This window comes from Arvicola amphibius, chromosome 3 (genome assembly GCF_903992535.2).
Source record: "Arvicola amphibius chromosome 3, mArvAmp1.2, whole genome shotgun sequence".
NCBI lineage: Eukaryota > Metazoa > Chordata > Mammalia > Rodentia > Cricetidae > Arvicola > Arvicola amphibius.
The window spans coordinates 189,191,292-189,206,725 of NC_052049.1; the positions used below are offsets into that span (position 1 = coordinate 189,191,292).

General features: G+C 45.1%; 1 protein-coding gene across 5 annotated transcripts in view; it reads right to left on the reverse strand.

Annotated features, from left to right (window-relative positions):
• Fyco1 (FYVE and coiled-coil domain autophagy adaptor 1) overlaps nt 1–15,434 on the reverse strand; it is a 66,515-nt gene that overhangs the window by 36,857 nt on the left and 14,224 nt on the right. For 4 of the 5 annotated variants that reach the window (XM_038321468.1, XM_038321466.1, XM_038321469.1 and 1 more), the window contains exons 4-9: nt 14,594–14,700; nt 13,538–13,663; nt 9,641–9,747; nt 8,248–8,391; nt 4,088–4,178; nt 688–3,054 (exon numbers count right to left, since the gene is read on the reverse strand). In XM_038321468.1, coding sequence (XP_038177396.1) covers nt 688–3,054; nt 4,088–4,178; nt 8,248–8,391; nt 9,641–9,747; nt 13,538–13,663; nt 14,594–14,700 — 2,942 coding nt within the window. Of the gene's footprint in view, nt 1–687; nt 3,055–4,087; nt 4,179–8,247; nt 8,408–9,640; nt 9,748–13,537; nt 13,664–14,593; nt 14,701–15,434 lie in introns of those variants that run through there. The other variant, XM_038321470.1, reaches the window with a different exon arrangement.

The window sequence follows — 15,434 nt, forward strand, 5'->3', positions numbered from 1 at the left end:
TGGGGCACACACTGGAAGCCAAAGTACTGTATCTACCTGTCACTGTTCTTACCTACCACTCTTTAGCCTCTTTTCTTCATGAGTTATCAAAGGCTCATGGTCTATGCGCGGGGTGGGGGGCCCTCAGATTTGTCTGCATTAAGGGCCTTGCTTTTCTAAACTGATCCAGTTCTCGGAGAAGCTATTTAGTAAGGACTAGTTAGGACTCAGGGTGTCACAGACTGGTGACCATATGGAGGATGGGGCTCCAAAAAAAAAAAGGGCAAGGGTAGAGGCTGAAACGTATGTGTGGAAGGGGCTGTACACAAACACACAAAAGGGGAAGCAGCAGAAGGGTGTGACACTCTTTGAGCTGCTGCTGCATGCAGCCTGGTGGGGACATGGAACTGAGCTCTTAGATCTGCTGAGAATTCAAATGAAGTCATAAACCTGAATTTGTGTACATTACATTCTGCTCTGTCAATGTTGACTATTAATTGTTAAAAAGTTCTGTGTGGGCCAACATTTGCCACGGTCAAAGTGGAGGTTTCTAGGTAAAGGCATTATGTTCTACCTGATGTGCTTGTGTTTCTGCAAAGAAATGTGAGCTACCAAAGTTGAATGGGATCAGGACATTTCTTGCTGCAGGGCCATCTAATTGTGGAGCCACCCAGGCACACCTGGAGAAATGGCTAAAGCTGGGCTTACCTTCAGTCTGTTCTGGTGGCCCATGATCTCAGCACTTAGCTGGAACTTGAGGGCATCTCGTTCCTGGTGTGCAGCCTCTTGGAGGCTCTGGGTCAGCTGCTCAGCCTGGGCCAGTTGTGACTGTAGACCAGAGCATGAACTAGCTGCCTCCTCAGCTGCCTTTAGCTTTTCCTGTAACTCCTCCTTCTCTTGCTGTAGGACCATCACTTGGAGCTCCAAGCCCTTTCGTTCCCGTAGTGCTGCCTCTTTGGAGTCCTGGAGCTCCTGGGCCAACCTGGCCAGGGCCCCCTCCATCCGATCCTTCTCAGCAGTCAGGGCACAGACCTGGATGCCAAGCTCAGCTGTGTCTGTGTTGGCTCGGTGTAGCTGGTCCTGTAGCTCCGCATGCTCCAGGTGGGCTCCCTCAGAGCTGCACCTCACCCGTGACAGCTCTGCCTGCAGGGCTTGCAGCTCTTGTTCCTGCTTCTGGGCCTTATAGAGGCTCTCCTCCTGCAGTGCCCCTTCTCGCTCTGAGCACAGCAGCAGCTCCTGAACATGGGCCCTGTTAAGAGCTTCATTCTGCTCTTTCAGTTGTTGCACCAGGGTCTTGTGCTCCCTCAGGACTGTCTCAGCCACACCCAGCTGGCTCTGTAACTTGTCCCGGTCACCTAGGGCCACCTGGAGCTTGGCCTGGAGGTCCACCACCTCATTCTGTAACCGCTGGGCTTCCCCCTGGTGAATTTCTAGCTGTGCTTGAGACAGGGCCAGTTGGGTTGTGTTGACTTGGGGCAGGCTGAGTCCCTGGTGGCCTTTTTCTGCAGAGAGGGCCTCAATCAGCTGAATCTGCTGCTGGCACTGGTTCTCAAGAGCCCTGAGTTCCTGATCCTGGGCCTCCGTCCGAAGCCGGCACTGATCTGCCTCTTCCTGCAGCCGCCGGCACTCACCTTCCTTACTCTGCAGGGCAGCTTCCTTCTCTGCCACCTGGGCCTTCATGGTCTCTTTGGCTTTCCTCACAGCCAAGAGACTTGCTTCCATCTGGTCTCCTAGGTGCCGGATGCTGGCCTGCTCAGCCTCCAGAGAGGCCAAGGAGCCCTGGATGGCTGCCTCTCGCTGCTGCAGTGCTGTGTAATCAGTTTGCAGGGCTAGAAGTTTGCCCTCTAAGAGCTGGTTGCGCACAGCCATGTTCTGCAGCTCCTTCTGTAGCTCCTGGTTGACCTTTTGCAGTTTCTTCTGGTCTTCCTCTGGCACTGTGGTATCGTTTACCTCTTCTTTCTGGAGGTGTTGCTGTCCCTCTTCTGGCATCTCCCCAGTATGTGGTGAGACAGGGCTCATGGAGGCCAGAGCCTCCCTACTCTTGCTGGCCCCATGCACTTCACCTAGCTGCTCTAGTGTGCTCACTTTCTGGCTGAGATGATCTCTGTCCTGTATAAGCTGCTTCTTCTGTTCCTCTAGGTCGCTCACAAGCTGGCTCACCTGTGCTAACTGGGTCTCTAGGAGCTGTAGCTGCCATGTCAGAGACTTGGCCTCCTGCTCCAGCAGCTGCTTTTCTTCTCGATGCTGCTTTTCCTGCTGCCTGGCCTCTGCTAGCTCTTCCTTCACAGAGCTCAAGTGGGCCAGGGATTCCTGTAGCTGCCGCTGGAGCTGAGCTGACTCTTGCTTCTTCCCAGAGAGCTCTTCCTGAAGTGGGGTCACATCCTTCACTAAGTGCTCTAGGTCAGCCCGGGCCTCCTCCTTTAGCTGAAGTTCCTTGACCAGCTGCTCTAGTTGGATACTCTGCTGCTTGTTTAGTTCCTGGGCCTTGGTGTTCTCTCCTTCTAGGGCTTCAAGTTTCCCCTTCAGTTCCTGGAACTTCAGGGCCATGTCGGCAGGAACTGGCTCTTGATGAAACTTTGTGTCCAGAGCTGAATTTGCCTTTTTCTCTGCCCTGGCCAGGCAATCTGAGAGGCTGGCTAGAAGCTGATTTTTCCTACCCAGGGAGTCTCTCACAGCGTCAAGTTCCTGTGCCATGGTCTCAAGCTGCAGGGTTGAGTGGCTATTTTCTTTCTTGTCTACATTCAGCTCCAAGGCCTGCAGACATGTCTGAAGCTTCTTCACCGTGGCTTGGGTGATCTCCCCCTGCTTCTGGAGCTCTGCCACTAGGCCCTTGAGGCCAGCGTTATCCTCCACTGCAGGATATCCCCGCTCCTTCTCTGCCTGAAGCTGCTCCCCTTGCCTGCTCATCATCACTCGAAGTGCTTGGTTCTCCCTGTCTAGTTGCTGTACATGTTCTTGTAGCTGCTTCTCCCGAACCTCCAACTGGTCTAGTTCCAGTCGCATCTCATCAAAACCTTCTAGTGCTTCATTGTTTAGAGGACTGTTTAGGTCAAAACTGGAGGCCATGTCCTGAGTCTAAGGGGAGGTAAAAGACAGGAAGCTTTGGAATTAGGCTGCCCAGCTATTTGGATAAGTTTCTGCATTCTATGAAAGTAGAAGTACAAACAAAGGGATTACCTGACCTAAGTAAGGTAAGCTTTTAGAGCTAATCCATGATTAGAACCCTAATGTTCAAAGCACCTACCATAAGGTCCAAACACATTCAGGGCCCCGTAGGTCCTCACATCTCTAGCCAGCCTCCATCAGCTTTATGAGTTTAAAGGATACTGGTTCTTAGAAAATCTAAACTCAGTTCACTGAAATTATGGTAAACCCACTGTATTATATACAATAGTACCATGACATGACAAAAATCACAAAATGAGGTCAAAGAGTAGATCTGTCTCTCTCTCTCTCTCTCTCTCTCTCTCTCTCTCTCTCTCTCTCGTCTATCGGTGTTTTGAGACAGCCTTGGTTGGAACTTGCTATGTAGGCTGGCCCCACAGAGATCTGCCTGCTTCTGCCTCCTGGGTGCTGTGACTAAAGGCATGTGCCACCATGCCCAGCTCATTTTTTTTTCTGTTTTGAATGCTCTTTATACATAATGAGCATTTTTGTACTGCAAATAAATTTCTATTATATAGTTACAATAGGTTCACATTTTCGGTACTTCCTGACTGACTGTTCTGAAGCAGCCTTTCACTTGCTCCTCCACTGAGGACCAGGATGATTTTATTAACCCCTCTTACAGAAAAAAAAAGTTGAAGTTTCTAAATCAATTTCCCCTTCATTAAATGCTGGTAGGTAGCAGGGTCACTTCTATCTAATCTCAGTGCTAACCTACATCTTGTAAGATACTTTAAAACTACTTTAAGATTTCAGTTTTAAAAGGATCTAAATTTTATCTGACTGTAAAAATCTAAATTCCAGGACATAGAGGATATAGTTTGAGGGGTTATATTACTCTGCTTAGAACAAGTATTTGAAAGGACTACCCTTGAGTTGCTAGGGAAAAAGACATACCTTGGTAACTCTAACAGTCTGCTAACCCCAGCCTTCCCGACATTACCTGCAGATAGTTGCTCACTAAACTGCTCATGCTGGAACTTCGGCTGGGAGGTTTCCACATGTAAGCAGAAGAGCTGGTGGCCAGTGTCCTCCTGTGGGGCCACAGAACAGACACACTTATATTCAGATAAGAAAACACACACACACACACACACACACACACACACACACACACACACACACACACACACAGAGAGAGGGAGAGAGAGAGAGAGAGAGAGAGAGAGAGAGAGAGAGAGAGAGAGAGAGAGAGAGAGAGAGAGGCAATTGTGCTGACAGTTACTAGGCAACCAGGTGACGGTAGGATATGGTCTGGATATCACTTGAGTATGCCTAATAAAGGGTTCTATGTTGGTCCTTAGAATGGTGGTACTGAGAGATAGTGGAACCTTTAAAAAGTGTGGCTAACATAAACCCTTAGATCAATGCTATTTGAAGGCACTCTAACCTCTTACTATTTGGGACATATGATCTCTTACTTCTGCATAAAATACACCCCATCTCCTCTTCACAGGCCACCTACTCTGAAATGTTAGTCAAGGGGATCCCTTTGTTCACGCCTTCAGCCTCTAAAACCGTGAACTAAACCAGTCTGCCTCCCCGCACCCAAAAGGAAGACTTTCAGACTCTTTTTTTTTTAATTTAAAGATTTATTTTTATGTGTGACAGGGAGGCAGAAGAGGACACGATATTCCCTGAAGAATGGTTGTGAGCCGCCTGACATGGGTTCTGGCATCTGAACATGGGTCCTCTGGAAAAGTAGGAAGCACCCCTAACTGCTGAGTCATGCCCCCAGACTAAAAAATGCCTTTTCTTTATAGTCTGCCTCAGGTTTTTCATTACAGTAATCAATTGAGCATAAAGAGGAAAACACAACACTTTTCTCCAAAGAGCAGATCTCCATAGGCTGGTGACAGGTACTCCATTGGCTGGTGATGGGACATGGTCTAGCAGTTAGGAATGCTCGTTACACAATCATGGAGACTGGAGTGTGAACCCCAGCATCTGTGTGACAAACTATGGACCCCAGGTATGCCTGAACCAATCCCTAAGAGGGGTGAAGAGAGAGAGATCACTGGATCCCTAAGAGAGGGTGAAGACAGAGAGATCACTGGATCCCTAAGAGAGGTGAAGACAGAGAGATCACTGGATCCCTAAGAGGGGTGAAGAAGAGAGATCACTGGATCCCTAAGAGAGGGTGAAGACAGAGGATCCCAGGTATGCCTGAAACCCATCTAAGAGGGGTGAAGACAGAGAGATCACTGGGTTCCTAAGAGAGGTGAAGACAGAGAGATCACTGGATCCCTAAGAGAGGTGAAGACAGAGAGATCACTGGATCCCTAAGAGAGGTGAAGACAGAGAGATCACTGGATCCCTAAGAGAGGTGAAGACAGAGAGATCACTGGGTCGCTAAGAGAGGTGAAGACAGAGAGATCACTGGATCCCTAAGAGAGGTGAAGACAGAGAGAGAGATCACTGGATCCCTAAGAGAGGTGAAGACAGAGAGATCACTGGATCCCTAAGAGAGGTGAAGACAGAGAGAGAGATCACTGGATCCCTAAGAGGGGTGAAGACAGAGAGATCACTGGATCCCTAAGAGGGGTGAAGACAGAGAGAGAGATCACTGGATCCCTAAGAGGGGTGAAGACAGAGAGAGAGATCACTGGATCCCTAAGAGGGGTGAAGACAGAGAGATCACTGGATCCCTAAGAGGGGTGAAGACAGAGAGAGAGATCACTGGATCCCTAAGAGGGGTGAAGACAGAGAGATCACTGGATCCCTAAGAGAGTGTGAAGACAGAGAGATCACTGGGTCCCTAAGAGAGGTGAAGACATAGAGATCACTGGATCCCTAAGAGAGGTGAAGACAGAGAGATCACTGGGTCCCTAAGAGAGGTGAAGACAGAGAGATCACTGGGTCCCTAAGAGAGGTGAAGACAGAGAGATCACTGGATCCCTAAGAGAGGTGAAGACACAGAGAGAGATCACTGGATCCCTAAGAGAGGTGAAGACAGAGAGATCACTGGATCCCTAAGAGAGGGTGAAGACAGAGAGATCACTGGATCCCTAAGATGGGTGAAGACAGAGAGAGAGAGATCACTGGATCCCTAAGAGAGGTGAAGACAGAGAGATCACTGGATTCCTAAGAGAGGGTGAAGACAGAGAGATCACTGGATCCCTAAGAGGGGTGAAGACAGAGAGATCACTGGATCCCTAAGAGAGGGGAAGACAGACAGATCACTGGGTCCCTAAGAGAGGTGAAGACAGAGAGAGAGATCACTGGATCCCTAAGAGAGGTGAAGACAGAGAGATCACTGGATCCCTAAGAGAGGTGAAGCCGGGCGGTGGTGGCGCACGCCTTTAATCCCAGCACTCGGGAGGCAGAGGCAGGTGGATCTCTGAGTTCGAGGCCAGCCTGGTCTACAAGAGCTAGTTCCAGGACAGGCTCTAGAAACTACAGGGAAACCCTGTCTCGAAAAAAAAAAAAACTGCTGAGAGGTGAAGACAGAGAGATCACTGGATCCCTAAGAGAGGGTGAAGACAAAGAGATCACTGGATCCCTAAGAGGGGTGAAGACAGAGAGATCACTGGATCCCTAAGAGAGGTGAAGACAGAGAGATCACTGGATCCCTAAGAGAGGTGAAGACAGAGAGAGAGATCACTGGGCTTTTCTGGTTTTTAGCTTAGAGGAGAAATCTTGAGCCTTAGTTTCAGGGAGACACCTTGCCTCAAGAGAACAGGTATAAGGTAATAGAGCGTAACTAGTGCCCTCCTCTGACATCTACTTACATGCACCCACATACACACAAACAAATACTATAGTTTCCTTTCACTGTCAAAAAAAAATCCCCAGTAAATACAATTTCCAATTTTTAGTTGTATGAGTTTTAGGTGCCTGTCACAGTCTATTTGCCAAGGAAGAAAAAAAGCAGCATTTAACCTAGTTTTTAAAAAGTGCTACTGTGCTGAAAGGCTCATCTACAATGTGACTGCACTTCACACGGACATACTGCACAAGGCAACTCTACAAAATCTCCTTTACTGAAGAGAGTTCTCCTGGATGGTGTGGGTCTGAAACATAAAAGGCTTGTGTGATGACTCTCAGTTCATAGGAACACTGCAATCTAATCTCATTTTTACCCTCCAGAATTAACCTATAGTTATTCAACTGTCAAACCCATCAGTCCCCTCAACCTAGCAAGGACCTCAGTCAAGAGTGCCGCACAACCACACGTGTGTGTGTGTGTGTGTGTGTGTGTGTGTGTGTGTGTGTGTGAGGTATGAGGGAGAATGGGGGAAGGAAACTCTTGGTAGATTAGCACTGTGGAAAGGTGGAACAAGCCTACTCCATGAGAGGGTGTCACACCTGGTTATGGTTATTCATGCAGTAGAATATTCTACACCGTGGGTCTGCTAGGCTGTAAATATTTTTGGCTTGTGAAATAAATAGTCTATATCACAACTACTCCTGCATGAAATCTGTCACAGAATATGTAAAGAGATGGGCAAAGTTGCTTCACAACCATAAACACAAGTAAAATTAAACAATGTGAAATGAAAAAGGGAGTATGAAATAATAGCTTTCTCATGGTTTACTGTGTATAACATTTTGAAAATATATATAACATACTATCATATTTATGAATATATATATATACACATAGTGAAAATAAAGCCTTGCTTTTGACATGCCTCAACATTGGTTCTGTGCTTACTTTTGGAAAGGAAGAAGGAAAAAGACAACATCAGAAAGATGGGGGTCTTAGTTAGATCTACAGTATTTTGTTTCTTTAAAAAAAATAAAATATCATACAGAAGAAAGAAATCCTACACAATTCAACCTGAAAGTTTTCCCTTTGGAAAATATGGTTATGGTTAAGTTAAACTCAAAAAATAATGACAGAATGTAACCCATTGAACAACAACAAAATAAAACCAAAACCAAAACCAAAACCAAACCAAAAACCTACCACCGACAAAAAAACCTCATGAGTCAATTCTGAGATAAATGAATAAATAAATAGGGACGGTAGAAAAAATAGTTATGAAGCTATATGTAATTTACTGAGTAAGAACAATTTCTGGGCAGATGGGTGACTGTCTTCAAAACATTGAACATCTCTTTCCCTTTGTTCTTAAAGATAGCAGTTCCCCAAAGTACCTAGCAAATGTCGGCCAGGCGGCATCCAGGTCGTATCCCCTTGATGCTAGATCAAACTGAACCTCTGTCAGCTCATACAGCTGGCCCACAATGTCAGAGCTCATCTTTGGCTTCAGAAAGGGGCTTCTTGCATAATACCAGTCACTGTAGAAAACATACACTGTGTGAATTGAGGAGAAACAAGTATAAGCAAAGAATAAATCTACGCAAGACCATCCTGTGTGGTTCTGCCTTATCAAACCCAGTAACCTGTGGTACTAAATCAAAAAACAAGCAAACCATTTTTTCTTTCACTGCTGGACCACCGGTTCTTAAATAAGCTTTCTTTGCTTAAAAGAAACTGTTGCAATGATCTAGATGATTATTATTTATATAATATCTCTTTCCTCCAAAGAATGAGATACTTAAATCTTGGCAACTTGCCAAGAAAGGGCGACTGTAGGAGACAGGAAAGTTCCTCTGGGAAAGATGACCTCAGCTTTTACTCCTTTCACAGAATCCAACAAGACACACTGGGCTCACTCCTAACTTCTGTTCAGACATTAAAAGCAAAGGAATACATGTCTATCCAGAAATGTTATATGTACATTGTTACTATGGTTTATCCATCTCACATGAAGCAATAAGAAGTTAAAAAGATAGTACTGATGAGTTTAAAGAATTATTTGTTTCATATTTGTGGTCTGTGATGCTGAATTGTTTAAGGCAGTCTTTACAAAATACAACAACATACTCTTCAAATCAAATGTACAAATGTTTTTAACTCACAAGTCTGACACACAAAAGAAAAAGAAACATTTTCAAAAACAAAAGAAAGCTAAACATTTGCCTGTTATTCATTTTTTTTGTTTTTTTACAAAAGTCCTTTCTTTCATTAACTTAAATCTCTAAGGAGAGGCAGAGCAGAAGCAGAAAAGAAATGCTGGGCAACTCAACGAGGTTCGGCTGGTGAGGCCCAGATCCGCAGCAATGACCCTGATGCTCCCTCACCTTCACTCACTCAAGACCACCTCTCTCCTTTTCTGACTGTCCTGGTGAGGTGCAAACGCTGACAGAGGGGCAACCTGGATTCACAGCAGTCATCCTTCAGTCACCAGGGAGCCTGGCTCTGTGGTAGGTGGGAGCCCAGACTAAGTAAAGGAGAACCACACCGGCAATTCTTGTGGGAAAACACAGGAACACTGGCTCCAAGCTCCAGTATCCCAATTGAGCATATGAGAGAGCTAGAGAAATATTCCCCCTCTTCACTCCTTTTACTGCACATGCTCAAAGACTGGGAGGAAATACAAATAATAATAACTATACAAGAAACTGGAGACACCTGCCACTGACTGACATAATTTCTGTTCATTGGTGCTAGGGGCTCATAAGCGCAGCACAGTCTTGCAATTACCTGGTCACTTTAGCGTTCATGAAGCACTGCTGCAAAGTGTCTGCCAACCTCTGGTGCACCAAAGAGTAGCGAATGAAAGCTCTGCCTTTTCCCAGAGATGTTCGGAGCTGAAAACATAGATCACATCGAGACAAACACTTGCCTCACAGAGGATTAGCAAAAGCCACATATAGGACAAAACATGCCGTCCGACCCTACTCCAACATTGGTAGCCCTCATACCCATCAAAGGCCACAAAACATGTGGCACTGTCACTCTAGAGTAAACCCTGAAGTGGGCGGGCTTCTCCCAGGTCTCTATCTGAGAATACTCTGCAGCCAACATGTGAAGAAAGACATATGAATGAGAATCAAACACCTGTACACTGAATGGAGTTACTCTTGTTCTTCTTCCTGTCAGAATCTCTGAGTCAGACAGGAAACTCCTTGATTTAATCTGGAGTAAGGTGTGGAATCTGGAGGTAACTGAATGGCTTCTCACCCAGAAGCTACACGAGGAAGGGATGGTAAACTTGGTTGGTACTGGGGTTAAGGTTTAGGGGGTGAGGCTCATGTAGAGAGGCCTCAGGGGCTTGGTTTGAACATGTGTAGAAAGGGGAAGAATAGAAAGAGTGGAGTTGTGTAAGTGGAGCTTTGTAAAGGTTACGGCAGATGTATAACACTTTCCTTTGTTGCCAAAAACAAAACAAAACAAAACAAAACAACAACAAACCAGTTTCCATGTATCTGTTTATACTTTCCTAATTGGCTGGTTTCTTTTCAGATAATCCAACTCACTGCATTTAGTCAATGTGCTATGGATGAGAATAGGAAGTCCTGTCACCAGGAGTAGAAGTCAGGTATCCACAACTCCACAATGACTTTGATGACAAAACCATGTAAAAGCATAAAGGGATCCATCTGAGGTTTAGTCACTTACAACATGGTATGCTGGGCAGACTCTGCAATGAGGCTGCAATGCGGGGCCCTACTAGCTGTTGGCACATGGCAGCCAGAGCAAGTGGGCTAAAGAGCGCTGCCATAGAGGACACCTGAGACAGGCTTGAAAATTAAGATTCATAATCCTAATATATCAATCCCAGAAGTGGTCAGGCATTCAAAACACACTGAATCTACCATAGGTATTTTGGCTCTGCATAGAGAAAGCAGGGCCAACACTCAGAATGTGGTAGGAGAGGGATGACAGTAGTCTGGTCAAAAAGGTTCTTATCTTACTATACTGGATTGAGACAGGAAGTATGTGGCACACCAATAAGGCACCAATAGTGCTGTAAACATCCCAGTAGCAGCTAACATCTTTAACTCAGAGGTATTTCTTACTTTGAATCATTCTTACTGATGATTCAAAGAAATAATATGAGGTGATTTTAAAAGACACGAAACCTCATGAACGACGGACGTCATAAGACATTTCTCCATGTATCATCACATGGCTTAAACGGAGGCGGGCAGAAGACTGACTGGATATAAAGCACTAAGGGATGCTTCCAAACAGTCACCTCAATCGGTGTTTAGAGGACAACCTCGATGCTTAGTGGGGACACCTGGGCAGCCAAAGACAGCTCAGCAAGGTGGCCACCCACATACCCCAAAACTGGAGTAATGGTGGAATCTAATCAGACCTCTGCCCACAAAACTACTCTTGTCTGTAAGCTCTCCAAGCAGGAGTGAGTCCTTATTCCTCCTACATGACAGTAAAACTTCTTAAAATGGTAACATTTGAGCTCATTAGCTGAACAGATGATTATATAAGGGAGCTAGCTACTTACTTTAAAGGGACTTTATAAATGTTCTTCAGGAAAAGAAATATTTCCTTTGTACTGAAAATGAAAGCATCTACATACCCCCTTTAAAAAATGTTTCAGATCATAGGTCAGCTTTTATTACTCAATTCCTGGCATTCTTGGCATCTCATATATACCACGCTGAAGAAGGCACACAACAGCAGCACAGGATGGGAGACCTGCAAGGAACATGGCTGCCTCTGCTTTAAACCAGACCACTGTGCCATGAGCCTGGAGCAGACTGGCCCACAATACCTCTAAAACCTGCATGAGCAAGCCAGAAGTCAGCACACAGCTTTCTTAACTTCTTTAAATTCTATCTGCGTGGCCTCAAAAGGTCTGAATGCATTATGAAGAGAGGAAAAAAACAGCTAAAAAAGTAGATTGTTTTAGAAAACGCTTCATGACCCTAGGAATGAAGACTATCTTTTTGTTAGACTTCATTTGCCCAAAGTCATACAATTGAAGGCTTCAGTGATGATAAAATGGGAGAAGAGGGTGAAGTGGGAATCTTTCTAGATTTCTGAAATATTAAACACTGCTCTACATCATGAACTTTGGTTTCTCACCAACCTCACAAGACCAAACCACACCACAGTGACATTAAAGATATAATCAGGACAAACACTTCAGAATTGCCATCTTTCCTTACTTGCCTAGAGTCAGAAAGAGCAGCTGGAAGAAATCACTGAGCCCCTGATGTCGCTGTGCTTAATACTGTTTCCGTCTATAAGAACAAACACCATAGCCGGGCGGTGGTGGTGCACGCCTTTAATACCAGCACTCGGGGAGGCAGAGGTGGGTGGATCTCTGTGAGTTTGAGGCTAGCCTGGTTTACAAGAGCTAGGTCCAGGACTGGGTCCAAAGCTACAGGAAAACCCTGTCTCAAAAAAAGAAGAAACACTGTGGCTTCAGCTAGTATTCCTGGGAGTGCTATTGCTAGAACACTTAACAAGCCAACACTGTGGCCTTTGAGGCCAGCCAAAGGGCCTGTGGGCTGACTTTAAAGTGATTTCATACTTGGCAGAGATGCTGACAAGACAAAATGCACAAACTTTTCTAGCATGTCTCTAAATTTCTGGTTCATAAGCCATGTATGTGTGTTTCACTTCTGGGTTGACTGGGCTGATGAGAGAGGGAGTCACTGGATGGGGAAGGGAAAGAGGTATGAAGGGAACCATCTGAGGTTTAGACACTCACAATTCTCACCACACGGTGTGCTGGGCAAACTCTCTATGGGCCTTAACAAAGGACCCTCTAGCTTCTGGGGCAAAGCACCCAAGATAAATGGATTAAAGGGACTACCACAGAGGTCTCCAGACAGGATTGCAAATTAGGATCCACAAAGGAAGAAGGGTGTGTAGTATGCTGTGGTGTGTTTGTATTTCTTTAGAAGTTTGTAGTAAGACAAACCCAGGGGATAAAGGAAGTTACTTAGCAGCTCTGCATGGTAAGAAATATCCTTGAGACCCCACCTTACTCTCCTCACTTCAAATCTAAGTTTCCTGACCAAACTGCTGGAAAAGTAGTAGCCCAGAAACTTTAAAATTTTTTGAGCTTGCTTGCATTTATTTATTTATTTATTTATTCATTTATTCATTCATTCACTCACTTGTTTTGTGTGTATGGTATGTGTGTGTGTGTAGGTCATGTATGTGTCATGGCACATGTGGGGAGGCCAATCTGCAGGAGTCTGTAATCTCTTTCAACCATGTGAGTTCTAGGGATGACACTTTGGTGGCAAATGCCTTTACCTAAATAATTGTTATGTAAGTCCCCTGACCTAGCAACTCTAGAGAAAATGACTTTTTTTAAAAAGGGAAGTAGTGTTGCACACTTCCACAGGGTGCCATGAACAGACTTTCCAGTGTGGATAGTCCAGTTGGGAACTAACATTTGGGACCCAGCCCATTTCTGCTTAGTCCAATCTCAACTAGTTTCCTTGAGTCTGAATCATATAACAGGCACCCAGTGTGCCTTGACTAGATTTCTTGTCTTCTTGGCCACCCACAGACTTCATGCTACATCTAGCTATTTATAGAAGAGGTGTCCACAAAGAAGGTTTAGGCAGGCCAGTGTTAGACAGGTGTTCTTCTCTTCATGGCTCAGTTTACCTCAGAGATGGACTTGACAAATCGGATCCCATCATTTGCTCCCTTCACCTTGGCTAGGCACGCACAGAAGTAATCCCAGTAGTCCTTCTTGCTACCCAGGAGGCTAGCCTTCTCCTTCTGATCAAACTGGGCAAAAAAGGAACAGAGAGGAAGTCTGAGCCCACAGCTGTTCATGCTCTCTTAACACAATAAATAAAACTAGTTTCCTGGGAACAGGAACTGAGGGAGGTCTCTTGATGGTCTTACTTTAATTTATTGGCAAATCAGAGTATGTAATGCCTCATACAATTGTGGTAAAATAACTGCAGGTCCATTTCTTTCCTGCCTATTTCAAAAGTATGTGCTTCCTAAATCAGCAGAGTTGTCTGGGTCAAATTAAGCAGACACAAAAGTCACACCATGAAAACGTTGAAAGAATGTGGCCGGGCAGGTGTTAGCACAAGCCTTTAATCCTAGCACTTGGGAGGTGGAGGCAGGTGGATCTCTGTGAGTTCAAAGCCATTCTGGTCAACAGAGCAAGTTCCAGGACAGGCTTCAAAGCTACACAGAGAAAACCTGTCTTGAAAAACCAAGAGAGAGAAAAAAAGAATGTTTGCCTGACTAACCCTGATTCAGCCAGCTCCACAGTAACCATGCTTGAGGAGCAAGGTTCTGCAATAGCCCTTAAATGACTTCCAGAGTCTGCACTCCTGGAAATCACCTTTCTCTCTGGCTTGTGTACACACATTGTGTCTTCTATAAGGGTGACACCACAGGGTGCAACAGGTTCTCAAAGGGTGTAAGTAACCCTACCCTACAGTTAAGAGCTTTGTTGGACAGGCCTGTTACTTGTTTTAAGATGGTTTAAATCTTAGGGGAATGTTTTCAGTTCCCAGAACGTGCTGACTCGCACAGGAGGACCAAGCTCTTACGACTGCTCTGACTTTTGGTCTTACCACAAGGGCTTAACTGCTCCACTGTGCTTTCTGAACCACATCCTGGAAACCAACAGAAGTCACTCACATAGGGAACAAAAGACTACCGTGACAAAACCAACACATGACAGATGCCACTTACTTGCAGAAGATACTCAAGTTTATAAGAAAACTTGTGCAAGCTGGTGCTGTCATCTGTGATCGGTTCTCCTCCTTCTTTAAATTCATTGCTTAGTTCTGTCACTGCATCTTTAAGACAACAGACAGGAACATGTGACTAGAGAGACAAATATATTTACTTTACATTTCAACAGTCCTAAAACTAGCATGCATCTGAGATGTACTGAAAAGTAAGTCTGAGAGAGCAGAAATAACACCAGGAAGCACTAGGATAAGTGGTCAGTGGTGGTCACCTTAGAAACACACAGGGTTTGTAAATATTCATCCTCGTGAATCCACCACCAAGCTAGAACTATACGTATACACAGCCAGTTACCAAATGGTTGCTATGTGGATTAGTCAACTGCAGTGTCACAAAACAAGACAGACTTGGGACAGTGAAGGGCAAGAAAATGGCCAGGATAAAGTCCGTTTTGCTTTGTGATAAAAAAAAAAAAAAACCCTAAAAGGGATATTATGCAATATGCGCTCTAATTTTAGCACTAAGAAAAGATGAAAAAATTAAATACAACATAGAATCCAGGAAATCTCTTATTATCACCCCCATTTTATGGATGAAGGATCCTGCTGGTGAGCAGCAGAGCTCTAAGTAGACACTGGGCCTTTTACCTCTCCAGTGTGAGGATTGCTTCCCTTGTTTGTTGGCTGGGTTTGATGACAGGATGTAGGTTTCAAGACTAGTGAAACAACTGTGAAATTTCAGTGAAGCTAATACAGGTTCATAAAGCTTTCTTTGAAAACTAGCCACTGTGACATAGAAAAGACCATTTTGTGGTGAAACGTCTAAGGACCAATGGCAAACA